Here is a 27663-nt window from a genome sequence, read left to right on the forward strand (position 1 = left end):
AGTCCAGGAGAGACAAAAGAGAAAACCAAATCCAACCCAGCAACAAGAAGAAACCCACACTCCTTTGGCTATCCACAAAAAATAGCTAGAAGTATTACTGAGAGCACCTAATTTCCTTAAGAAAGCAGGGACATCTGACATTTTCTGCTGGTATAGTTTACAAAATGAGGTAGCTATGGTCATTGTGAAGAACTATCAGAGCATCTCTGCCTTACAGAAAAATTAGGAAAGCTTGTATTTTTGTTATTTGTTCATACAAGAACAGGAAAATCCGTTTATGCTACATATGGTGCCAATCAAAGTTTAAAGTCTTCACACAAATATATTACTGAAAAAAAAGTCTGTAAGTGAAACAATTTGGAGAAGTAGAACTGTAAGTTAATTAGTTTTTGGGGGTGATTTTGAGCAGAGAATTACCAGGATTAGATGTTAACCTTCACTTCACAAAACTGTGCCATATCTAGGGATTAACATTTGGCATTCCAGTTTCCTTCAGTTGTTTCTGTGATGTCTTGAACTGCTTTCCAGATTCTTAAAAATGAGATGTTAACATAGGTAAAAATAAAGACTGAAATAACAGAATTAGCATGCCAGACACAGCCAGGTTCCCAGAACAACTGGGCATACGAGTATATGCAAGGTTTGAAAAATATAAATTCTGTAGGCAAATTAGAAAACTTGTCCTAGCAAACAAAAGAACAAAAGTGATGGGTTTTTCTGGTTGGTCTTTCTGTGGGGTTTGTTTTTGGGCAGGTGGTGGTGGTGATGAGGTGTGTTGAAGGTGTAGGGGATTTTCTTTGTTTAATGCAGTTTGTATTGAAAATAACCATTCATTTATCACTACATCTCATGTTTCAGCTGGGGAATTTTGACCAGTATAACTGTTTATACTGCAAATATTTGCCTACCACAAAGCCAGTGAAAACAATCAAGACACCCTGGTCAGCTTTACACCTCCTGCTTAAAAGTATTCAAAAAACAATGAAACAGAAAATAGTCATGGCAAAAAGTGATCTATATTAACAACAAAAGCTAGCACAAAACTAAAGGAATGGAGCTTAAAAACAGCAGAAATGTGAGATAACAGAGAAGCTGAAAACACACAGCTCAAGAACCTGAAGAGACAGAACTTCACATACTGAATGTGTCCAACACAGAACACATAAAAGCTCTCCTTTTCCTGTGCCAGTGTGATTCAGGGGCGGCATCAGGACTTGCAAGTGAGCAGCAGAGTGTAACACATGGATTAGGTATCTTCACAAAGAACATGGCCATGGTCCTTACTGGCCAGTCCTCAGATCTGATGCTCTTTTTCCTAAATACATGCCAAACTTTCCCCCCCACACACTTGGACCATGACCTTCTAGAAAACATGATTCCTAAGAAAGAACTAGAATTTCTTCTACAGATCTGCCCATCTTTAAAAAAAACATGCATCAGGCAAAACAAAAGTGTTAAAGGAAATAATCCTATAAGCTGTATATAAACAGGTAAAAAGAAAATTTCTATACAACAAATTAAACATCACAAACTAAATGAGCATTTAGAAACATTCAGTGGTGCCCCCTCTGGTTCTGAAAGCAGCATGGTCTCAAGTTACTGAGTACTAAGGATTGCCTGATTACAGAGAGAGAGGAAGAACAAGAGTGTAACCTTCTTGACAAGGATCGCAGTTTGAAAAAGAATCTTCCAACTTCAACAAAGACAAGCATCCAAGTTAATTTCAAAATATCACCTAAAAAGCTGTCAATGATTATGAAATCTTTACTTTCTTTAATACCAACAGAACTTGCAATCTCAATATCCTACTTAATCATGTAACATAAAGGCCAACAAATTAAAGACTGGTAAGTGTTGCAACAGATTCACTAAACCATCCCACCATCCTTGCACAGTCGTCTTCATCATGGGCAGTTTTAAGTCACTCAGCTTATCACAACCAGATGAAGAGTCACAGTTATTGCTTTAGGATTATGGAAGAAAAAACCCCTAACTTGAAAAACCTCAAGAAAGCACAAACCACAAGACTACATAGAATCATAGCGTGCACAGCATCCACGTGAATATCTTTACTCGGTTTTAACCATGTTTCCAAATACTAACAATGCATAGTCCTTGCTGGGGACAGGGAGGTTGGCAAAGGAGGGAAGAAGCAGCTAGTTGACAAATCCATCCATCCATTGAATTGCCTTCTGGTAGTATTATTTACTAGTCTTTCAGACATATATAATAGCAATTAACACACACTTGAGAGCATCTGTTTCTCCCACTCCTTCACAAAGTTTTTGATTTTGCTTGACATAATAATTTTTCCTCTTTCCCCCCCAACACTGAAAAATAGCTATGTCTCTCATCGCCTACTATAGTCCCATTCTGCAACTCCTAACCCTCGCCAAACGCAAGGTTGGACTAATGCACTGGGTGGAGAGAAGAGAACACAATGAAAGGCAGCAGCAGCAAACGATGCCGCTGCTGCTGCCGCACAACTTGCTGATGATACTGCTGCTGACAAGCTCGGTGCGTGTGGGCAGGACACAGCCAACACGCCCATACAGCCTACCCCGCCCTCCGGCCAACAGGCAGCATCCGTCATTGGCACCGCTGGGGCCACGGAAACGATTTCTGTGTCCGCATGACACACCATAAGGACCACCAAGCAGCACCGGCTGCACGAACCGGGGAGGTCTCGGAACAGGCTGAAGGACCCGCATGCACCCCGAACTCAACACTCCTCAGGGAAGGAAGACAATAAAAACCAGCCTTCCAAGCCACCTCTACCTAAGGAAATAGGGTGGGGGGAGGATAGTAAGGGTATCATGGCGAGGTACATACGATGAGGGGGATATCTAAAGCATCTCTGGATGCTGGATATCCAAAATGAAGGAAAAACATGCAAGGGAAGAAGAGAGAGGGTTAAGCCAGCACCTTTCCACCATCACACTCCTCTTCGAGCACTAAACGAGAAAAGCCCCAGACACCCAAGAGCAGGTGAAGGAGCAAAGCCAGCGTGCGGCAGGGAAGGAGAAGGGATCAGGATGCTTTTCTCACCCAGCAGGAGGACGTTCTTCCCCGAAGGCAGCTTAGAGCGGGACCGCGTGGACACCTCGCTGAGGATGCAGGACCTGGCGCGAAGAAACGACAGCGCTTAGGAGGGGGCTGCCGGGGGCTCCCACCCCACCACCTCCGGGGTGGGTACGGGAGCAGCGGGGGGGGGTGGGCAGGGCAGGAGCCGCCACCGCCAAGGGGAGGAGCCCCTCCCGCCCCTCAGCTCAGTGGCTGCGAGGGGCCGAGCGCCAGCAGGGGGGATTAGCCACCCCATCCCCCGCCTCCCCAGGAGGGCAAGGAGCCGCGCCGAGGGCGGCAAAGCCAGCTGCCCGGCCGCGGGGCGGGGCGGGCGGTTACCAGAGGTTCTGCCCATCGTCCTCATCGCCGCCTGCCCGCAGCTCCGCGTTGTTGTTGTTGGTCGTGGCCGTAGCAGCTGACGAAGGGGAAGAAAAACCGGCAGCCGAACCGAGCCCGGACGAAGAGGAGCCAAAGGAACCGGCTCTCCCCACCGCCGCCGCCATCTTCGCTGCCTCCTCCCTGCCCCTCCGCCTCCCTGAGACACGGAGCGGGCGGCGGCGCCGCGGCGGCTGACAGGAACCCGGATGTTGGGAGGGCGGGGGGCGGAGCCCCATCCGCCAGCGCTTCCCCCTCCGCCGCCCCTTGAGAGGGCGCCGCGCCTGAGCTGGGGTACCTGCTGCGCGGGTCCGCCCTTATCGGCTGGCTGGGGGAGCACAGCGAGAGGGAGCGAGTACTTTCCTTTGGGCTGTCTGCAGTGCGGGTCCCAGCCCCGCGGGAAGGGCCGTCCCGTCCCGTCCCGGGGGAGCGGCCGCTGTCTGCCTTTGCGCCCGTTGCCGCGGTGAGGTGGCGTTGCGGCAGAGCGCCCGCTGTTCCCTAGGCAGCCGCAGCCCTGGAGGAGGCACCTCGCATCCAGGAAAGTAAGTGCGGCTGGGGGTGAGACGTGCCTTTTGGGGAGGATAGGGGTGTCCTCTCTTCTCCGAGAGGCCTGCCTGTTGTTTGTTCCCTCACAAGAATCGTTTTAGAGTTGGGAGAAGATGGGTCAAATCACTATCGTTTTCACAACTCGGTTCCTGCTAGAAGTCCCAGAAGAAGCAAGCAAAGCAAGCATGTCAACTCTTTTCCCCCAATTTACAGAGGTAACATGTTTGCTAGGATAACACATGAACGGCTTTAAATGCTTTACAAACTCCGTGGGCGAGTTTTACCCCTTCGATTCAGGGAAAACCTGATACAGGGGATGCTTCCTTGTGTACATCTCCCCTAACAAAGGATGAATGTTCTCAGAGCCCCTGGATGTACAGAAAGGTAATGTCAGTATTAACAACTTATGTATGACAGCAGTTTCTACTGAAGTTTTTTTTTCTTGCCCCTGCGTTTATTTATTCAGAAAAGACTGCTTTTAAAGTAATATTTTAAACTAGGATTTTTTTATTATTACTTTTAACTCTATGTGTTTCTCTCAATGGCTTTCTGTTGCTTTGCAGTTGAAACTAAAGATGTTCATTTTGTGTGTTGTTTTAGTAGAGATCAGGTGTTGGAATTTGTAGGTCACTAGTCATGAAAGTAAATTTCAGTGAGGCTCATTAAGTATAAAATAGGTGCCATATACTGAATGACAGGTACTTGTCATACTGGAGGCACAGGTCCATGACAGTTATTAGACCAAAGCATTTGTTGTGGACAGAAGGCAGCTGCAGAAAACTGTCAAAGTTTTGGTGGAGATGTGTCGCCCAGTAAATAGTTTTGACTAAACAGAGGAGTGCTGCTGAAAAGCCACCAAGAAAAAAACACTTGATGCATGGCTCTGTAAGGCCTCCTTGTGGCCTCCTGTGAATTCCCTTCCTCTGTTATCTCTGGTTTTCATCACTGTCAGGTCAACTGATTTAAATCACTGTAGTAGCAGAAAATTGATTACTGGAATGGTGGAAGAGCTCTTCCGATTTAGTGAGTTGAATCAGCTTGTGGAAAAGGGTTTGCTGAATGGCGGAGCCAGAGCATAGGGTGGGGAACAGAACTGATCCGAGAGTAAGGTGAGAAGGAAGAGCAGAAGAGTTTGAATTTGGAAAGCAGTGAGATGGGAATGCCATTTCAGTGACAGCAAACAGTTAGGTTGGCTCAGTTGCAGGTCAAGCTGCAGTTCTAAGAGAAAGGAAAAACTGAACTTAAAACCCCAACAGGTTCTATAGTACATTTCCTAGCTGAAATTATTTCCAAGAGTCCATGCTGCTACCTACTTCAGTCAAAAAGGATTACATTGGTTTTAACACAATTTGAGAAATAGCTTGCTATTTATCCTGGTGTGTAGTCTTGAGAATTTTGTGAAGCCTTTCCAAAAAGTGTAAAATCTCTAAAATTCAATGAAATAGCTTATAGCACCTCACTCACAAAGGCACTGAAAATAACGGGAGTGTTAAACTACTTCATGTTGCTCATTATTTTAAATGATGTTCCATATCATATTGTTTGCATGTGAATTATATAAAATTAAGGTATGTAAATGATATTCCCGTATGACTTTTTTGAAACCAGAGTGTGTATGATGGTAAATAATAACTATGTGAAATTTGTAGAAAATAAAAGGCTATATGGAAAAATAATAAGAGCATGTTGCTTTGTGCTTAATAGGGAACATACTGATGTTGAGAAAAGATTGTGCAGTTTTCCTGCTTTTCTACTTTTATAGAGGCTAATGTTGCGAGCTGGGAAAAAGAAGCAAACAAACATGTATCTGGTGATTGTAAATCTACCAAAGATTATTCACAGTGAGGGAGATCCCACCTCTTTTCTTTCTCCCCTCCTTCTTTCCCTGACATCCATTCACTCTGGAGTCTTTTTAAGGTGGCTTCACTGTCTCATGCTCTTGTAATGGAGGATTTTGCTGTGTCCCTTTGAAAGAGATGCGTACAATCAAAATTCTCTGAGGATTCACTCACCAGCTTGTCACACCTGACAGTTCTGGTTGTGTGGTATATTTGCTACCTTTACAAGAAGCAATCCCTCCCTCCTATTCTGCCTCCTCTCCATTTTATTTCTGTCTCAGGAGCTGCAGGGGAGAAGGTGAAAATGGAAATGCTTGGTCATCACACTCTCAGGTTAGGTTAAAAAATCAAAATGGAAACAAAAATGTTGAGAGAATCAGGTCTTCATCAACTGCATTATGCTGATACGGTATCTCAATTGAATTATTCATAGAGTTAGCTGTGCAGCATAATAGGAAGAGGAAATTAAGGAAAAGCCTGTAATGAAGATGAAGCAACCATAGAAAAGGGGGGAGGGAATCAATAAGACATTATTTCCTGTCCTCTCCTATGAAATAACTTTCTGTCTGGCAAAATGATCTTGTGAATGTATAGGAACAACATTCCACACAGCTTTTTCCAAAAGGTAACTGTGGACAGGAACTGATGTTAATGATACCTGGCAAACATAAAAGCCTCATTTTCTGCTACCTCACTCAACCTGTAGCTATTTATCCAGACTATCAAATTGTCAGTTTTGAAGATAAAAGTTTAAAGTATGTTTTCATTTCTAAAACTGCCATTTTGATTTGATAGTATCTTACACCCAGTCAGTGTTACAGTTGCAGAGTAGGTATGAGTATACAAGACAAATGAAGATAATGAAGAATCAGGTCCATCAACTATGATGAGAAATAACATTGTTTCAGCTGTTGATTGTTAGCAACAGTTTTAACCTGAAAAAGCATTGCCAATGGCTTAACTACATGCAAGGGCAAACTATGACATCTCATTGGTGAAATAGTGTCACTTCCTAATACAGGCAAGATCCACATCACTGTGAGCTGCCCTGGGGTGATGATAAAGTGCAGACCCTGAGAGGGAGTCAGTTGTGTAGCTGTGAGCTCGCTATGCCATGCTGACCGAGGAAGGACCAGCACCTCCTGTGCACAGCTCGCAGTGACTGCAGGAATGGGCTCATGGTTTCTCTCGTATTCTGTGCCTTTTCACTTTCTGATGTGCTTTGAGTATTCTGTACCTCTCTGCTTGCTCTTAACAGAGGGCTGCTTGTTGGCTGTCTCTCCTTCACATAAACACTGATGTCTGACTTAGCATTGCATGAAATCCAAAAAGTAATGGGCCAGCTTCTCTGCATCTATTGTCAGTGGCTAAATACTATAAAATTGGTTATGAATTTAGAATGCATTTTTGTCATAAGCCTATGGAAATGAATTGTTATATTCAATTACATTTAAAAGATCCATTTTGGGTTGTTGGAGAGATTTTGCCTTTAAGGCAAAACTGCCTTCTTAGTAATGTTGACCTTCTGTTGAAACCAAAATCATAAAGGTCACAGTGCTCAATGCATACCAGTAGTTCACTGTGCAGAAAGCATCTCTTTGAAAAGACAGCAATGAAAAAGCAGAATACGTAAAATTTCCAACAGGATGTTTTGTTGCCTTTGGCTGTAGTTTATTTAAAAGTACAAAAATAAACCTTAAAAAGAGAAAGACAGAGTGATTTTTCATTATCTGTTGATCTGAATTTAAGTGCAATCAATATCCAGAAAGCATCCAGGAAGGTGGTAATGACTTCTGAAAGTGATTTTAATGGTATCAACAGCTAATCACCTGAAATTTAATCTTGAAAGTGAGTTACTGGTAATTTTCCTTCTTCACAGTGCTTAAGTTATTCTGTCAGGAAATGAAAAATCTTGTATCACTTAGCTGAGCAGATGACAACAGCACACATTGCAAATGGGCAACTTCGACACAGAATTAATATTTCAATCTGTATGCTGACATTTGTTAACTCAAACTGCGTGGATAATACCTGGGGTAACAAACACATCTCAGGAGACCTAATGGAATGAATCCATACTTAATACTAGATTATGAGCAGTTTTACATATCACATTTGTGTGTTTTGTTTGACTAAATGTAGTCTTGTTATTCACCAATTACGGTTTTTTTGCTGGTTGGTAATACAAGCTCTGCAGAGCATGCAGCAATGTACCACTTCTAAATTTATTTTCTACGTACTGCACTGTAAATTTTTAAGAATGTGCAGGGCTAAATAATTTTATGAAGCAGAGTATTATGGCCTGCTGCAAAGAAGATAAAGACTTTTATTTCACAGAGACAATGCTTTATTTCTTCAATCTAAATTTGTTACCATTCTGAAGCAGATGCAGCAGAACACCTTAACACGTGTTTAAGTACACCCTGAAATTTACTTGGAAGCAATGGAATTTAAGATGTTCTTTACTTGTCTGGCTGATGAGTAAACATATATGCTTGCTGTGCATTTATGGAGACAAGGATGTTGTGTGGGAGAGTGTCAAATGCTTTGCACAAGTCCAGGTATACGATGTCAGTCGCTCTTCCCTTATCCATCGTAGAAGGCCACCAATTTTGTCAGACACAATTTTCCCTTAGTGAAGCCATTTGGCTGCCACCAGTCACCTCCTTATTGTCCTTGTGCCTTAGCACAATTTCCAGGAGGATCTGCTCCATGATCTTGCTGGGCACTGGGGTGAGACTGACTGGCTGGTAGTTCCCCAGGTCTTCCTTTTTTCCCTTTTTAAAAATGGGGGTTACATTTCCCCTTTTCCAGTCAGCAAAATGAGAGTGTTCAGAGAGACAATTAATGCAGAGTATCTAAATAAAGTGCAAACATGTACTCAGGCTACCTTGCAATAATTTATATAAACATGAAACATGCTCTTGTAAGCAGGGGCTGCCACGCCATCACCTAACTACTCTGTTGTGTGGTCTGAGAATCTCATCGGCGGGACTTGGTTTCTAATTGGTCATTTCCCTTGGGCCCAGTCCTCAGGTGGCATTTTCAAAACTATAAAATCCTGAAAAGGGGCTCGTGTTTCAAATTTTTGAGTCCTCCTTTGACACTAAGCATTTTTAGCTGCCACTTAAGAAAGCATTCTGGAGTGCTTAACTTGGAAAGAAATAGTCTAGTTATGTGAGTATTGTATTTAATATATTGGGTTTAGGTTTCCATCATTTCAGTGGTTTAATGATCTTGAGACCTACTCCAATTTTATCCTCCTCTGCACTGGAGACATTACTTGTTTCGTTACAGGCTTTGTTACTTGCCAAAAGACATCTCTGTTTTCAATTTGCTATCTGTTAAAAATTAACTTTGGAGTATGTTTTATTTATTAACACAAACTGATGTGATTCCCTCCATCTTTCCCTTCAAAACTCTAGTCATTGAAGGTCTACAGAGTTCAGAAATATATATGTACACACACTTAAACTAGTGGGTTAGAAATTGATATTTTAACTAAACGATATGTTGTTTCGTATGTTGGAGGAGGATATTCTCTTCCGTATTTCTCTTTTTGTGAATTGTGAATAGTATTTCTGGTAAAGATGATGTCATTTTCAATAAAACTGCCTCTTAAAATCCGCCTCATCCTCACAACTGCGTAAGTGGATGAATTTGGTTAGTATAATCAAGTAAAGTAAGACTAACCTGCGTTCTATTCTGTGAATTGATAGAAAAATATAGCCCAAACAGAAGATAAACAAAATTTGCAATATTGAGAATTGCCTTGGAATAGCCTCACAGTGTCTTAGGATGTTTGAGGGAAAAGTTATTAATGTGATGAGAGGAGAAATACTGGCAGTAAGAGTTCCCACTTGAAAGCAAACCTTAAAGAAATAATGTATTGAGTAAGCAGAATTATAAAGGTTCTTTAGAGTGGAAGGAGGCCTGCTTTTTGGGGAGAGGGAGTTTGGCTTTTATTTGAGTGCTGACGAAATCTATCCTTGTGTTGTATTGAGATGTTATGTGTAAAACCAATTAGCAGAACTGCACCCAGAGTGATGTATTGTCCAGGCACATTTTTAACCTATAAGGCAACATTTAAAAAGTAGTGAGTGGACAAAATTGGATCTCAGCATCAGGCAGTTGTAGCTGTCCTTAAGATAAACAGAGTAATGGGACAGGGCCATGGCCCTTTGCCTGGCTGGCTAAAAATAAACGCTGTACACACTTCATATGCATCCCTCTCTTCAATGTGCGGGAGGAGAGAAAAATCCACAGGGGAACAGATGCTTCGGTTTTGTCGCTCTCACAACACCCTCCCAGGTTCCTCCCCGCCCTTCGCTCACTGAAGCTGCAGACAGTAGTCAATAGGCCTCTGTTTAATTCTTAATCCCTATATGATGGGAGCAGGTCTATGGATGTAGCCGAGGATTAACTGGTCTTTTAAACTAAATAATTCATTTGTGATGCAGACTTTTATATATTTAAAAAAAAAAAAAAGCCCCAGATTTTTTAATACATTTTTTAAACATATATTTATTTACTCATAATAAAGGAAAAAAAATCTTGCACCTCATGGCTGATTTTTCTCATTACTTTGGTAAGAATCTTCCCAAAGGAAAGGTTCAAATCTTACTTCAGGGAGGTATTGTGCTATGAAACTGATTCACAGCAAGAATACCCAAGTGCCTAAAAGTACCAAGGAAAATAAAGGAAAGAAAGATTCCTATTTCATCCCTTCTGCATATTTTATAAGAAGTTACAGATTGGGTTGTTTGTGGGGTTTTTTGGTCAAAACAGTGTTTATTGCTAGTTGTGCAGTGTTCTGTTTCTCATTGGGGGTTGTTGGGTTTGGTTGAATTCTTCTTTTTCTCCAAATTCTTTGCATGTGCAAATGCAATGTTGCATCTGTCTTTAAGATGATGATTTATAGTGGAAACTTGCTGAGCTTTGATTGTAGGAATACAGTGAAAGTGTTTTAGCAAAGTACGCTGAGGCTTTGAAATGGCTATTGATGTTTATTAATGCAATATTCCCTGGTTTGGAAAGAGGTTAACAGCAGCTCCTCACTTCACATCACATTGCAGTCAGATTGCATCTGAAATGTCAGATTGCTTTGTTTTGCCTTTGAACAGACATTCAAAATGCTGGTCAGGAACGTTAAGGGCTTGTTGGATAGGTGTATGGTTCAGTGGTGGTGAGGCACGTTGTGGGGCTGATTCTTCTCTTGACTTGAACTAAATCATGTGGAACCTCTCTTAAACCAGAGGTATTGCAGCAATGCAAAATGAGAGTGAAAGGATAGTCAAGCATGGAAACTTTCTGCAGGCTGTTCCCTCTTACTCACTCATTTCTTCAGCATGTGAGGAGCACAGAATCCAGGTACAGTGCCAATAGGACATGTATCATGATGGCAGAAAGGGAATGAGGAGGTACCACTGCCCTGCTTCCTCTGCTAAGCAAATACAGATCTCTTTCTATAGTCTGATTTCAGTTATGTGTTATAGATTTCCAAAATTTATCTTAAGGTATAAATTGCTTTAAACATTTTGTGGTTTTATATTGTGGTAAATACGTATAGTCCGCATATTTGACTTTAATATTTTGCCTTGCTTTCATAAGAACAAATATGCATATACAGCTATTACTGATCTGTGTTTATATTCAAGAACTAAATTTAAACTTGTGCAGAAGGCCACACGTTAAAAAAAAAAAAAAATCTCAATATTAAATGTTTTTTTAGTATGTCCTTTCTCCTAATCAACTGTGTCTTTCACAGCCCTTCTTCTCTCTGCATTTTAACTCTAAAACATGAATGCCCCTCATCCTTTCATCCACCAAGTCACTCTGGGCCGTTAGGGTCCTGGAGCTTCTCATGTTTTCTTTGCTTTGTAAGAAAGCTTTTCCTACGTCCCTGTGTTATGAACACCTTTCTGCCCTCAAATTCTTTTGTAAAGATTTATATTGATCTTTGTGCTGGTCTTCCCTTCATTCTTGTGCCAGGACAAAGCCCGCTATCCAAACAATTGCTCTCATTCCCATTCCTAGACTCCTGCCTTTCCTCAATCCGAAACAAATGCTAACTAATATGACAGTGAAGCATTCAGTCATATAAATGGTAGACTTCCTGAGACTGTTCTCTGTGCAGTGTCTGTTAGTGACTCGCAGGAACAGATCTGCAGTGTGGAACAGAGCCAGAGAAGCCATGAAGAATGGAAAGTGTCCAGGCTGGCTAAGCAAATTGGATTGTATAGAGCAAAGATTGGAATGTGTGAGAAATTAAGATAGACTGTTCTTGAAAAGGAAAAAAAAAGTGCAGAACCATTGTGAAGTGTTCTGTCAATCTTCATTTCCTACTGTTATAACTGCATTTCTTCCCTTCTTGGGCATCTCTTAGGAACTTGGTGATGATGATACCAGTTAACTGCCACTACTGTATTAAGGAGATGTTTCTTCCAAAATGATGAGGGATGTCATTCTTATAATGGAGTTGTCGCTAAGCTTCAGTCATGTGGTGACTCCTAGGGCTGAGCATTCCAGCAAAGCTGTCGGTGCAAACCCTGAAAATCTTTTCACTTTGCAAGTCAAAGATTATCATAGGTTTTGATATTATCAAAACATTGGAGCCTGCTCCATGGAAATTCTGCATTCCAGAAAGGCAAATCAGTACGGAGTCAGTGAGGAAAAGAGTATGGTAATCCATGGGATTAGAAGTGTACATCGTGAGATTAGGAGCATAATTACACTACACAGTGAAGTATAGAAATAATCAATCTAACCACCACTAAACTATTTCCAGAAGTGAACTAGTACAGCCATGTTAGTTTGGCATTGGATACATGTGGAGGAAGATTGGCTGTCTTGGTGATGGCACATCGGCTCAAAAGGAATGTGCTCACAGATTTTATACAGCTCTTGGAACCAGGGGCATATAGGTCTAGAGTATCTGCAGTGTGCTGCACTGACTGGCATGGGTTCCAGTCAGCTTGAACCTCTTCACGTTGAATACCATGTTGTAAGATAGATGTGCTGTAAAGGATCTTGATTAGCCAGGCAAAATTATTATTAACAGAAAATTTTATTCTTTCTCTGAATATACCACCAGAGAGAGAAAGCTCTGTTTAAACTAAGGGACAGTGTTAGTAGAAGAGTGTAAGTCACTGACTGACTAGGAATACACTGAGTCTAAAAATCAAAAAGGATTTCCTGTCAGGACAGAGATGCTTTGAGATTGCCATCTGAATGAGTAGTTGTAAAAGGGAATTTGGTCAACTTCTGAAAAGGATTAAATGATGTGACTGTAAGTGAAAGACTGGATCGTTTGCAGCGATTCAGGAGTTCCCTTCTTGTCCTGTGTTCCTATGTCTCGCAGTTCAAGTGTCAGAGTCAACAATAAATTCCACTATTGAATAATCTGGGAAGAGCAGAGTCCTAATTATAACCTTGTGGAATAATAACCTGTTCTTATCTTTGTACATATATATAGACACAATAGTTGAAATATATTTCAGTTAACACAGTTAACAGAGTTGAGGGGTTCTCTGGAAGCCAGAGTATATAACCTTAAAAATATGTAGGGAATTGGGCTTCTTCAGCTGTACAATTAATGAAACAATTTTGTTCAATCTTGTTTCTTTTTAAATAACAGTGATAGAACCAGAGAGGTCCTGGTCACATTTCTTGTAAAAAAAAAAAAAAAAAAAAAAAAAAAAAAAAAAAAGCCAAACAATATATAACATTATTTCAGTCATTCCAGTCGTGAGGTCTTGAGAACTGCTAAACTCAGCCAGACCTGACCTAGTATCCTGTCTTAGTAAATAGATACTTCCAGAAAAAATGCATGGAGGCAGTCATGCTTACGTGATTTTTCCATCGTGCTCTTCTAGCATGCAGTGGCTGGGAGGCCCTTGCTTAATAGTTACTGCTGAGCTGCTGAACAGAATGCTGGGTTCATGAAGTCATGATTTTTTTAATCCATATACAGTTTAAGCCTTGCAATGTCTAATGAAAATTAATTTGGTTTATTATTACCAAAAAATGTGCATGCCTTCCAATATTTATATTATGAAAACTAGTGATAACTGTCCCCCCCTCCCCTTTTTCATAAACTTCATGACTTAATACATCTCTATCATATCCTTCAGATATTATTTCTATTTCTACCATAACCTTTTTGATAATGGAATGACTAAAGCTGCATATGGTATTCATAATGTGTCTGTGGCTTGAATGTATACAGGGTGGACCTTTTGTGTTTGTTCTCTGTTAATTTTTAAATAATTCCTAAGTTTCTGTTTGCTTCTTTAAGCACCAGGTGTGTTCAGATTTCTTTCCTGGTGATACTAACACCCTGTGTATATATGTATATGTGTATTTTCCCTTCCTCTCGATGTGCATTACACTTGCTGACATTAAATAGCCTCTGGCATTTTATCTCCCATTCAGTATTGAACCATTCTCTGAAGTTTTTCATAGCCAGCTTTAGATTTCCTCAGCCTAATAATTTTGTGTCATCTGTTGTGGTTTGGTGGTTTTGTGGGTTTTTTTCCTGTTTGGTTTTTGGTTTTGTCCTATTATGTGTGTACTTTTCTACATCATGTATGAATATATTGAAGGGCCCAGATCTCTCAATTGGGCCTATGTCCGTGAATCCTGATACTTTCCTAGTGTGAATATTTCATTCTGAAGAATACAAGCCATATAAAGCTTGACTTATAAAAATCACTCATCCTTTTTTTCCCCTTCTTCCTAAAATGAAATGTTACCATTTTAGTTTAATTGTTTATTTATTGCATAAGTAGATGCATTTTTAATTCATCTTCATGATGTAGTTCTGCTATTCGAAAGATTCATCAGGCGATGGGAAAATGACAACAAACATTCACTGCTGTTTGATGATTTAATTATCACATATATTGAGTTTAATGGCTTTAACATTTTTATTTTATCAGAGTATGGGATTCTGGCATGTACCGACAATTGAGAGTGATTGTCAGGAAACAGCATATAGAATAAACTGTTCTTTTTATTTGTTGAATTACAGCATATAAAGGTTGTCTTTGACTCTCTACAATCTTCTATTGGCTTAATCCACTATGCTTACTTATTAAGCTATGAATACCTGCAAATCCTTTAAAGGATTAACTGTATCTGCCTGCTAAGCTTTCCAAGACAGTTAAAAATAACTGCAGGCTGATTCTACTGACACACTAAAACTTGGACCTGCTCTATATTTTGTTGTACTTGCTGCTGCTTTGGCAGATGCAATGTAGTCTGGAGGTACTTTAACCTTCTATGAAGACTGGTTGACCAAGTGCTCTTGAAACCCCTGTTTATAACTAGCAGTTGTTTTCTCTTACAGCCCATAAGAGAATCAGCATTTTTGTCTCATGAAAAATGCCAGTGACCAAGGACATCTAAGATGGAAAAAGAAATTCAGCTTAATACCAGTGCCTGAAATAAAGGATCTTTCTCTGTAGAAAAGGCCATGACTTACACAAGGTGGTCTGCAGTATAGTCTATAGTCCTTTATATATGGTATGGCTTTTGCTAGCTGCAGTCCTTGACTTCAGCAAATATGGATCTTCTCCACATTTACAGAATTATTGTTCTATTCTAATGCAGTATGAGCATGAATGCTGGATGCTGCTAGACATGGTTAGGAAGGGAGTCAAACAGATGAGATTCACCAAAGTGGAAGCTTTACAAGGAATGCACAGTTTCTTTTTGCGCTCAAAGAGCGCATGAGACAGCAGTGCATTAAAATGTGTACTGACTGCCTCTATGATCTGTTCCCCCTGCCGGGTATTAGGGAAGAAGAGTTGGCCTTCGCCTTCTTCCTCGGTCGAAGAAGTTAAATTGTGGAATATATAAAATGGAGACTTTGATGCAAGGTTTTTCATTGTCTTTTTGCGAGCTATTTTTTCTCTGAAGTCTTGTACTGGTACAACAGAAATTCTAGGTTGCAAAAGGGTATCGTACATGCTGATATTTTCTTGTTGGCAAGGACAGAATACCTGATGTAGATCCTTCTTTGCTACAGTGACTCCTACCTTCCTTAATAGATTCTTCAGGCTCCTGCAAAAAAGCAGAAGTTAGAGTGTACAAACCAGCGGAAACTGATTCTAGCAGTTTTAAGAGCTGAAAGAACATAACACAGCATAAAGCTATTTTGATCCCAAGTGATAGGCCTCACGCTAAGTAATACTAAAGTGGATACATTTGCTCTGAGATGATGGAGGAATGTTGAAAACCAAATGCAGTGAGATGTAGGTACTCACAGGGAGCAACTCTGTCAGCATTCCTTACAATGAACTCCTGACCGTGAAGCACTATGTACTTGTGTCATGACTTGCCAGCCACCTCATCAGAGTGTAAAGCACTGGCACAAGTGCAGAAGGAAAATTGGATTCATCGGCATGGATTCAACCTTCAGTCCCAAAATAATGTTTTACACAGAAAGGCTACTAAACTTCTTTAGAGTTTACTTACTCCAAGAGCTAAGTAGCTGTTACTTAATTACTTAATTAGTATGCTGTTTACCAATGGAAGTGCTATACATTTTTCTGCTCTTCTAAATATATAAGCAAACTCTTCACGGTCCATGCTGAAGGTTCTAGCTCAGATACAATAAGCAATATAACTCCATTAACATTAATATGTGCTGCTTTGTCTAAAATACTTTTGGAGACTGATAAAGTTTGTGTTGAGGCAACTTCATGGTGAGCTAAATCAGGAGATCACATTATTCTCTTTACTAGTTCTAGGTAAGGGGAGCCAACAAAAACGTTGGAGAGTGGTAATGTTTTAAACCTTTTTTTTTATAGTCAGTGTCTGGCCATGCATGGCAGTAGTTTACTTGAGTAAGTGCCATAATTAAGCAGATACATTGCTTTAGATATTTCAGCAATGTCTCTTAGAAATAATGCAGAATTTCTAGAATGCACCAGACTGCACTATGCAGGCAATAGATGACATAGACTTACCAGGTATATTATATGGTTCTACTTATTTCAATGCTAATTTTGGGGTGTTTTTTTAATTAGGCACATATTGTGTTGTTTTTAGCTGAACTTTATGAAAACCCGTCAGGTTAAATTCTATTCAGTGTGTCTTTTAGAGGGAGAAAATGAAGTTTTACAAAAAGCACTGTCTAATATAAGCTATTTAGCGCATTGGTATGAATAGAAATCAGCATTTTTATGTTTTAAATGGGAAACCTTGCGGAACCCAAGCTTGTCAGGTTTCTGCCAGAAACTTGCTGGTTCCCTGCCAGCTCATCTACCCATCCACGTGGCAGGTTGCCCAGCCTTCCAAAAGCTGCAGCCCCCCCTGCGTCAGGGATGGCAGCACTTCCAGGGCTGCAGGCTCCGGAGCGGGTGGCCAGATGGACTTCCTCGCAGGTACCACTCAAAGGGTTCCCGTGGTGGTGGGGTGATGTGCTGTGCGGGCAGCTGCCCGGCAGGGTGTTAGCTTCAGGTCTGGAGATGTTTTATCTTGTTTTATCCAGCTTTTAGTAATTTTCTAAGAAATTGGTTTACAAGTGGATATCCTATTCTAGTCACTAAGGAAGAGCTTGACCCTGAACAGAGGGCTGTATTCATTTAACACGTCACTTTGTAGCAGTCCTGCTTTCCAAGGTTCATGTAGAAATAACACAAAACGCAACAGCATGTCTAGGGGAATGTTGCTCTTCAAGTTGGAATTTGGCTGCTGACAGAGCATTAGGTTTTGTTGGGATTTTGGCTTTTCTTTTTATCTTAACAATATTTTTGTTTCTCCTACAAATATCTAATCTTATTTTAGATTCAACCAGACCTCAGCAATATCTTGTGGACTAACAGGCAATTTTTTAATCAGTTATATATTTATGGTAGTTAATACACCCTTGGAATTAATAGTGTGTTGTAAAGTGCGAACCATTACTCAAACAGGTTAATGAATAATAAAAGCACACAAAGCAATTTTGCTTCTTTTCCTGATTATTCTTTAATAGTTCACTGCATTTTAAATAGCTTGTTAGAAAGCTTATCTTTCCTAATGGAGCTCTACCCCAAAAATAAATCAATTCCCCAACAGCAGGCATGGTTAGAGAAGAACTTCTCATGCTCCAGCTATTGCTTGTGGATTGCTCCTAGATGCCATATAAATAAACAAATCTCTCTTTTACTGAGGTTAAATAATGATACTGAAAGAGACATGTTAATGAAGCAACTGTGATACACCAAATATTTTATAGGCTGTTGCCTGGAGATGATACATTTTTTTATATAATTACCCTCAAGGAAATTAGCAAAGAATTTTTAATTAACATAATACACTAGAGCATAAGACAGTTAATGTTTCTTAGCATTAATTTGTCGAACAGAAACAATGATGCTATAAAAGATGACATACTGGTAGATTTTTCGCCAGCTTAGTAACTTTTTCAGAAACTTTACTTCATACCTTGCCCCACTAAGGTTAGTAAGTCATTCCTGAAGTTCCTAGTTGGGTAGAATAATGGTTTCAGAACCTAGATGGATAATCTTTTTGCCTATACAGTGTCACCTAGCAGTGCAAGAACTGAAGAGTGAAACATTGCCTTCTTTGATTGGACCAATGGCTCGTCAAAATCAGGACACTATGGAAGCACTAATATTTAAAAAACCCCAAACCTCCTCTCCTGTTTCTTAGCTAATACAATATATTGGGATGGAGAACGTTGGCGTTGATGTGCATTTAGCAGATACTTCCAATGAGCTGTCCAAAATGAAACCAAGCTCAATTGCTTTGCCTCAGTGCTACTCCAGCTCTATGTGTATTGAAAGCATTGGAGCTATGCTAATAATAAATTTAGAACAAAATAGAGATAAATCCTACACTTTCCTTCTTGCTGAAATGATGACAAGCAATTTCTCTTTGATGTTGTTATTATTTTTGCACCAGTTGATATAAAAATATTGTTAACGATTTTTACAACACTTACAGATTAAAATTAGTTGCCTAACTCCATTTCTGCTTACAAACTTAATAACAGCATGCTTATATAAAATTGACTATGATGGTCATATAATCAGCTGCGTACTGGCATAGCTCCAACTGCATAGCTATAGACTTTCAAAGGATTTAGATACAAACTTAAAGTTAAGTCCATGCTTAACTGCCTTGTCAACCTGTCTCTCCTGCTCTTGTTGCTCTTAACATCGTACAAAAACTATGAAATTTAGCTTATGCTGACATACAAATGTTCAGCTATTTCTGTATGTACTTTGTACCCAAACCTGTGGTTGATTTACTCTTGTTTCAAGCCCAAAGACAAGACGCTATCCACTGTGACTTCTATAGTGGTATGCTCTGGGTGTGAGCATGCATGTGTGTGTATCTGTTCTCAAAGGTGATGCATGTGCCTCTTGTCTAACCAAAACTTCTTCAATCAGGTAGACAGCATTTAAGAATAAATCCTTTCCAGTGAATCTGCTCCCAAACTCATGCTTTTTGCAGTAGATGTAAATGAAGTTCTCTTCTTTTGTGGCTTTTGTTTTAAAACGCTTAATGTTTATCACAGTTATTGATCTGTTTTTCACTGTATTTAAAAATGTTTACAGCAAAATATTACATTAGTAATAGTAGCAAAGATTTAGAAAGTGAATTGCACAGGAGCTACTTTATAGCCAGAGACTGTCATCTTGTATACAACACATAAGAAGTTAATACACAAAGGAAAGGATGATAAAATTATGGCTGTAGGCAGTGGCTTTAATAAACACTGTATGTTTTTCTAATTCTTAAGAAAGCTAAGAGATTTTGCTAGAAGTGTAACCTCATATTTGTGTTTTATGTGCATTCTTCCCCAAAACATCATTCATCTTCAATAAGATTTTGTTGGGCTTATATGCCTGACCAAGCTATGGCATAGATTAGAGTAATAGTAAAAAGTATTTTAAGCACACATTTCCTTAAATTTAGTTCCTAAAAATTTTGACAGTGTGTCCATGTCTCTCTTCAGATTTTTAGTATTTGCTACATGAACTGTAGCTTCCCCTGGCATATGTGTCCTGTAGGGCAAGGGACAACAGAATCAAGAAGTAAACATCTGACCATGTCACAAATCCAATTAACTCTGACAGGGCCAGTAAAGCCAAATGAGTTACAAAGCAGTGCTGTCTGGAAGCAGCTTTGTATTTCAGATCGTACTGGAGATGGTAGGACACCAGCTGGACAAAGCAAAAATACTTGGGGCAGCTGAATTTTCTGCATCCACTAAGACCATCTTATACCCTGACAAGGTCACAGCACTATAGCATTTTCAAGTGTCAGATCTCATCTCTTCACTGTTTCTAAGCAGCAGAGAGGAGGACGGAAGCATTCCCCTCACAGAATGTAAAATATGCGCTAATGTCATGACAAGGTAGTGCAGCGAAGCAGAAACTGCAGTTAACATCACACAGCCTCTCCTCAGCCACCACCACCATGTCTGGTTAGGATAATAACCTTTGGTAGATTTCAGTGCCGCAATCCTCAGGCAGAAATTCTGGTGAGTATCTAATGCCAGGACCTAAGCATGTTAAAAGTAGCTTTCCTCTTTCTAGCTCTTGACACATGTAGTTATCCCATGTCCCAGTTAATGAAACCGAACAATAAAATGATTGCTTCACTGGTCTGCTGCATTCATCCATGTTTGAGACTCAAAAACGTGCATGAATTTCTTGAGTATAGCAGTGTCGATCTAGTGATACTCCTTTTGCAAAATTATTTTGTATTTATCTGGAGAATCCATTCCTTGGCCTTCTGACTAGAAATCTGAAGTCTTCCCCTGCATGTTTCTGTGTAGAAAGGAAATACATACTCCGTTCACTTTATCTGTGCAACTCAAACAACACTCTGTTACACTTGCAAGTTGTACAGCTTTCTCTCCTCCCTCAAAACTATTTCACAATCATGCAGTACCCTCAAGTAAAATGCTCACTTTTCATTTACACTTGAGTAATAGAAGAAATTTATAGGCCCATAAAGTATTACAAAATGTTTGATATTATTAATGTTAATTGTTGACATTGTTTGCAACTCATAATAACCTACTTTTCTAGTTGCCAGAACAGTCAAACATACAGTTTATCAGCTCTAATATGGGCCTTAAAATTGGAGAAAGCTCTATGCTCAACTTTGGGATAGGGGAAGGCATGTTTCTTTGGGAAAAACATGAGAATTTGGGTTAGCTCATATCTCACAGCAAATTGGTTGGAAGTTTCCCAGCACTTTTCTAATCTCTCTATTTCATTGAAACTGAAATAATAAAAGTTATATTAACTTCATCAGCAAAATTTTCCAAAGGGAGATTTCTCAGGTTTAGAATGGGATTTCTGATCTAGAAACCAGAAACAAATACACACAGTGACTCAGTGGTTAGGTTATTAAATGATTAGCTTCAGAGTAGGGAGCTGAAACTGTTTCTCCTCTCCTAATTCCACATGTTTGTATGCACTGCATTTTTTAAATCTTTTCCCCCTGCAACTTGAAGAAATCCAAGTTTTGTTCTCATGTAGAGGCAAAAAAAAAGTAGAAGCTTCAGAAAGTCTGCAGTGCCAGTTTTCTAGTTTACCTTAGTGTTGGTCCCATATTTCCTGACGGAGAATTTAAAGTCGGGTGAAATGGATAAATTTAACTGCCAGGGTGGTCTCTAAGGTCATGGAAAGGAGCAATGAAAGAATAAATAGTGTTCAAGATTGCTTCTACAGAAAATTAAAAATTAAACATATTATCATGCTTCTATATTTTCCTAACTGCATTTAAACTTCTTGCTGCAACTTTGAACACACATAGACTTTAGCAAATGGATATATGCTGTAGATGCAGCACATGCATATGCTGACATACGATTACCATATGTCAGTCCACAGTGATTCTCTGCCTCCTGAGACATTTTTCATTCTGTAAATAGCTCTCCATCTTTTCAACATCTTGGAACATGTGACTATTTTCATAATGTTGCTCTTCTCCTTCCTTTGAGGCCATACGCATTTACAACTGGCATAGATTAGGCAGAAAGGACTGATAGAAAGAAGCTAAAATAGCTTCGAAAGATTTCTGCTACAGTCAAATATATTTGGATCTTGAAGAACCAACGTGAACTATTGAAACAAAATAAAATCTATATTGATCTTTATAAGCAAAGAAGACATAATAGGGATGGGAATTTTTGTCCTGGATTCATCCAGGGTCATAAACAGTATTTCATTCCTGGTATGTAACACAGCAAGTTAAAATTTAGTAGAAAAACCTCCCAAACAATCATGTAACATTAAATACTGAGGTTTCAACTTGAACTGGAGACCGCCTGAGTCAGAACCTTACAGTCTCACACAGAGAACAATGGTAGCTGCCAACGGGGTATTTCCCGTTGGTTTTCACAACAAACAAAATAATTGGGTATCTTCATGTACTCTGCAGATGTGCAGTATGAAAGTGTTTAGATCAAGTTTTATAGAGGCCTACTTTGTTTTAGGCAAATAATAGATAAACAGACCTCCTATCTCTTAAAAAGCCAGCTCCATCAGAATAGTCTTAATGTCTTTCAGCAATTGTGTGACACATAAAATACAGTCTCAGGTTCTTAATTTACTAACTGTTTTGGATGAAAAAATACTTTAAATTTACTTAAATTTACTTTTTTAAAAAGGAAGCATAATGAGAATATACACAAAGATTCTACTGCACTGTGTGAAGGTAGAAAAACTGTACTGAATACTTTATTTGGCTTTTGCAACATCTCATCTAGGCTTTATCAATTAAATACTTCATTTGTATCTTTAGAGAAAAAAGAATAGCTTTATACTTCTCAAAAGAGAAACGACATTTTTCTGAATGTCTGGAGAAATGCTGAGAATAGTAACTACCGTAACCAAGTAATTAGTCAGACTTCACTTATCTTTTCTGATTTATAGATATTCCTGCCTGGAGACATAACATAATTTCTGAATAAACTCCAGCTTCCTAACTGTTGCAGTACCAAGGACATCAAGCGTTAGACTTCCCTACAAAGTGTATGTCAGTTTAGGCCAGCACAACAGGAAGATTTCTTTTGACTGGGCTGAAAGAACCAACCTTTACTCAAAGCCTCTGATTCGACACAGCTACATTCACTTTCTGTTTCTGCATCTCTGAAAGGGTCAAAGTGCTCTGCAATGTAGAAGGGCATGAAGTAGTGCTTGACACGTTGGACATAAACACCTATGTCACGCAGACATCCTGCTTGCGCTAAAAGGCACTGATGTAATCACAAAATGGTTGAGACCTGATCCTTTTGCTCTTAACTGTGTAACACTGGACATTTTGCCCCTCTGCAAATTAAGGATTGGGCCTCAGTATGCTTCTGTTGAAATAAAGGCTTTTCTGTCAATTTGCGTGGAAACCAAAGTTCCATAAGCTTTAGGCTAGCCGCCTCTACAGGAAGGTAAACAACCCAAAATGTACGGTGATGTGGGTGTGGTTTTCCTTCCACAACTACCTTGATAATCAGACTAATTGTAATTGGTAACACAATTTTCTTCTGGGTGATACTGGAAGGGAAAAATGACAAAGATGATATAAACAATTTTTTTTTCTTTTTTTCCTTGTTTCTTATCCTAAGCAAGCCTTACATGGCACAATTTGGGTGATACTGGACTTAAACCCACTAACAGAAAAAGATAATGGTGCTATTATGGGAGCTAAATGGAGGGAAAATATGTAACAGTACCAGGTACAAGCAACATCAAAGCAGATCTAGAATAAGGGAAGGGGGAGGTAAGTGGTGCCATGAACTTATTTGTCAGGTACTATAATGTGAGGAAAAGATGAGCACCTATTTTCAAAGGATAATCGTAGAAATTTATGGAGTCTGTTGAGGCATCATTCCTCTAAATCACTTATGCTCCATCGCTCTTTGTGTTTGTCAGCGATACCCCTCTGCTCGCACAAGTTTTGTACCCAACTGTTCTCTTTCCACACCCAAGTGTTAATGGGGTCCTGCCTGCCAAGCTTGTCTCCCAGGCTCAGCATCTCTATTTGATTGTGAGCAAAGCTGTCACAGGGGTAAGCACTGTCAGAAAGATGTTCTGCCCCTCTTTTTCACTTGTGAAAGCAAGGTGTAAGAAGGTATTTTCCTGGCACTGCTACTGTGGCACTCCCTTGTGCCACCAAGCAATGTGTGTTCCAGCATCAGATGGAAGAGCAGAATCTGAAACAAGTGTCAGTGTCACTTAGATACTGCAGGAGTGAGAAAAATCAGAGGGCTTCCTCCGCCTGTGAAGTTTTTATGTAGTCAGCAGAGGCCGGTGTGAAACCTATCTGCATGAGACAGGGGAAAGGGGAACTTGCTGCTTCTTTAAAGCCCCATGGTTGAGAAAGTTTTGTGAGATGGCTTTACTTCAGGGAGTTTCCAAATGTGTAATGGAGGTGTGTGGTGCTTGGCCAGTTCCCACCTCATGCAGAGTATTCTCTCTGTGTGAGAATATACCAGAGAGTCAGGAACCTCAGCACCAGCAGTTTACAACTGTCAATCTACTGCTGCTGCTCCAAGTGAATTGCTAAAGTAAACACAGGCTATGCTGGTTTAGTCACTGCTCACAACCTGAACAAAAACTGTAATGGTTTGTGATGCAATATAATTTTCCAGGAAAATATATTCCATAGCACTCTGAAAGAAAAAATACTGTATTTAAATGAGTTTCACAGCATTATATTTTATTGAATTTGAAAGGCAGATTCAGAAAAGAGGATTAGCAAGCTGAGATAATAGCTGCATTCGACATACTCAAATTTACACTAGTTCATTTTAGGTAAGAACTCCATCTGTAGGGGGAGAAATAGTACTTAAACACGCCTTACTTTATGGCGTAGTGCCACCTAGGGGTTCAGAGCTTTTAAACCTTAGAGTGGCTTCCTGTCGGACGGGACTTGGAGCAACCTGCTCTAGTGGGAGGTGTCTCTGCCCGCGGCAGGGGGTTGGAGGTACATGAACTTTAAGGTCCCTTCCAACCTTAACCGTTCTATGATTGTATTAGTAGCGGAAAAGTCTTTCTTGCATTAAATAATTTGTATTTTGGAACTAACTAGACAAAGTGCTGCCGAGATTTCCATGCTGTTGTGTGTGGCAGAAGAATTGTAACTTCCTCAGTTCCTGTTGGAGCTGGCCATGCTTTTCTGTAGTCTGTCAGTGATTCGGGATGCTGCAAATCCTGATTTTCTCCCCTGCTAGCCAGGTCTCGCTTGTGTGATCAGTGAAGAGGTTATCTACATCTACTGCTGCAAGGCAGGGTAGGAGATTGCTGTCTTGCTGGCTTTGAGTCTGCAAGAACTTAAAACAGCCTTGAAAAGTTTGCTTTGAGAGGCCAAAATCAGAGAGGAAACCCTGGCCTGCTTCTACTTATTCTGGTCTGCTAAAGGAAGGTACTCCATGAGAGAGGGATGAGACGCCGGGATTACCCTCTGCCTGTGAGCAGATGTGCTTTATTCCTCCTCAGATTTCTCCACCCCTCCCCTTGCACATTACAAATTACAGTTGGCTCCTTTTGGCTTGATTTAGTCTAGAAACAGGCAAAAGAGAAACCTAGAAAACCTGCCCATCTCTGCACCGTGTTGGTTTTTTCAAACTGGGTTTTGGGCTAAAAGCCTGAATTGTAGTCATTTTTTTTCCTGAAAAAACCAAAACTCCAGGAGAGGTAATATTTTAGAAGTGGGGTTTATTTTCCCCCCACTTTTTTATCCTCAAAAGGCATTTCGTTTTATTCTGTATCTTCCACAGCAGATGGCGTACCTGCCTTGCTGAGACTAAAGATGCTTTCTGTGATCTGCTCAGTTGGCAAGATCTACTATACCTCAGGCAGAACGCACATTACACAGGTATGTGGTCAGGAAACTCTCTCCCCTGTCCCTGGAGGAAGTTAGTGATGCATTCACAGTATTTGTGAAGGAAAAATGTCAACATTTTTGGTTGCATGACTGTATGCTTCAACTGTAATAAAGGGCAGGTGTCTCTTCCCTTCCTTCTGTACCCTCCACACACACAATTAAGATTTGAATATTAATAAGAGGGAGAAGATTTTATGTGTGTTAAGTTCCTTTTTAAAATCTTCCACACTGAAAAAAAAAAAGGCCAGCTGACACAAATTGTTTTGTCTGTCCCTTAGAAACGGGGGAAAAAATATTGTGGAACTACAAGCCTCAAACACGGCAAAATGATGCTGGAAGAAATGCCAAAGATTGCTGTAAGTGCCCCTCGGGTAAACAGACCATAAAATTGTAGCATGATGGCCAAAGCAAACTCTTCAGGCGGTCCTCTTGATGTCATAATGTAGAAGAGGGGAGGCGCTGGATACCAGGGCTGCCACAACTGAAACTGAATGACCTTTGACAAGATTGTTAAAGAAAAGCTACAGTAGGGAATAGTAAATTCACGGTGGTGCCCATCCTGACGTGGCATGCTCCGGATCGAGCAGACTGCTGCTTCGATACTGCTGATAAACACTGTGCCAAGCCCCACAGAGGGGGAGACAGACATTCTCATCAGCTCCATGTTAGGCACCTTTTGCTCAGGGTGGGTTTTTTGGTGACTTTCTTGTTTTCATAAAGACAGAGAGAATACGCAGTTACAGTAGTAGTACAGCGCTTTTATATGTATATAGGTTCTATTGCTTACCAAAACACAGGAGTTTTTACCTATACCTAATATATAGTGTAATAAATAATTACACTAGTAAATACATACATATTGAGAAAACTTGCAACTTTATGGGCAGTTACTAATACAGACAGAGGCTAATGGTCTGGGCCAGCAGATATTTATTACAAAAGATACAAGTTCAGAGACTTGGAACAAGATACTTCTGAATAAGGATTGCAGGATTATCTCATATGTGTGTGTGTAAAAGAAATGCTGAAGATCAGAGTTTTGTGAAGAGGAATTGGAGAAGTGGTGATTCATGGAAGTCATTAGACATGATTCGGAATGTTCAGAATTTAAATTACAAAAAAAAAAGAATGATCCTGCTCTTGAAGTTCCTGAAATAATGTTTTGGGAATCTTTCATTTCATAGGGTCTGGCTCACTAAAAGCTGTGGTGGTTTAAAGGTGTCACAGCTGGTGTGTCTAGAATTGTGTTTCTTTCTTTCCAACTGTATCCCTCTGCTGAACAAAGTATCCCCGTTCCTTACAAACCTTGGCACTTAAAGGTAACTATCCCTGTCTCAGGAGCTTGACTCCAAGCGGCAGCAGCACAGGGAGCCTTTTGGTGCCTGGGAGGGGAGAACCCTGGGGCCCTTTCCCCTCACCTCAGCCCACCTCCCGTGGTATGTAACAGAAGGGGTTCAAGAGAGAAGGTGGCTCCTCCAGACTCAGCTAGCAAAGAGTGGAACAATACATGGCTGCAGAGCCTAAGACGACACATCTTAGCAAAGGTGAGTGCTTACATCCTATATATAGTATATTAAAAATACTATATATATTCAAGTTGTTATAAACTTTTAAGAAACTGTATGACTCTACCACTGTAGTTTATCGCATGCCTGGTACTTTAATGACACAGATAATGCCAAAACCAAATGCTAATTGCCATCTTCACTCTGGTGAGGGTTGCTTTGCCCCTCAGCGCGCGGAGCTGCACGGACCCCTGGGACTGGCGGTGTGCGCCCGGGGATGCCGGGGGGCAGGACCGGTGCTCAGGGCTCAGCCATGGCTCAGGCGGGAGCGCGGGCTGTAGGCACAAGGCCATCGACGGTGGTGACGAGCACCTTACCGACACTTAACACAGTCCAGTCAGGCTGATAACCCCACAAACGCGCATTACACTAGTATTGTGAAGGCTTCCCCGTCACCACCCGGTGACCCGTGAAGGAAG

At 40.4% G+C, this 27663-nt stretch overlaps 1 protein-coding gene and 1 long non-coding RNA gene across 2 annotated transcripts in view; one reads left to right on the plus strand and one right to left on the minus strand.

Moving 5' to 3' along the window:
* Window positions 1–3774, minus strand: part of DYNC1LI1 (dynein cytoplasmic 1 light intermediate chain 1) — a 24908-nt gene extending 21134 nt beyond the window's left edge. Inside the window, exons 1-2 of the mRNA XM_030511725.1 lie at window positions 3403–3774; window positions 3049–3122 (exon numbers count right to left, since the gene is read on the minus strand). Of these exons, the coding sequence (XP_030367585.1) occupies window positions 3049–3122; window positions 3403–3677 (349 nt within the window). The 5' untranslated portion in view covers window positions 3678–3774. The remainder of the gene's footprint in view (window positions 1–3048; window positions 3123–3402) is intronic.
* Window positions 3593–26741, plus strand: LOC115619473. The gene is made up of 3 exons (XR_003995029.1): window positions 3593–3980; window positions 25573–25670; window positions 25958–26741. It is a non-coding gene; the product is annotated as an uncharacterized LOC115619473 (long non-coding RNA).
* Window positions 26742–27663: the final 922 nt, after the last annotated feature.

This window comes from Strigops habroptila, chromosome 1 (assembly GCF_004027225.2).
Source record: "Strigops habroptila isolate Jane chromosome 1, bStrHab1.2.pri, whole genome shotgun sequence".
Taxonomy (NCBI): Eukaryota; Metazoa; Chordata; class Aves; order Psittaciformes; family Psittacidae; genus Strigops; species Strigops habroptila.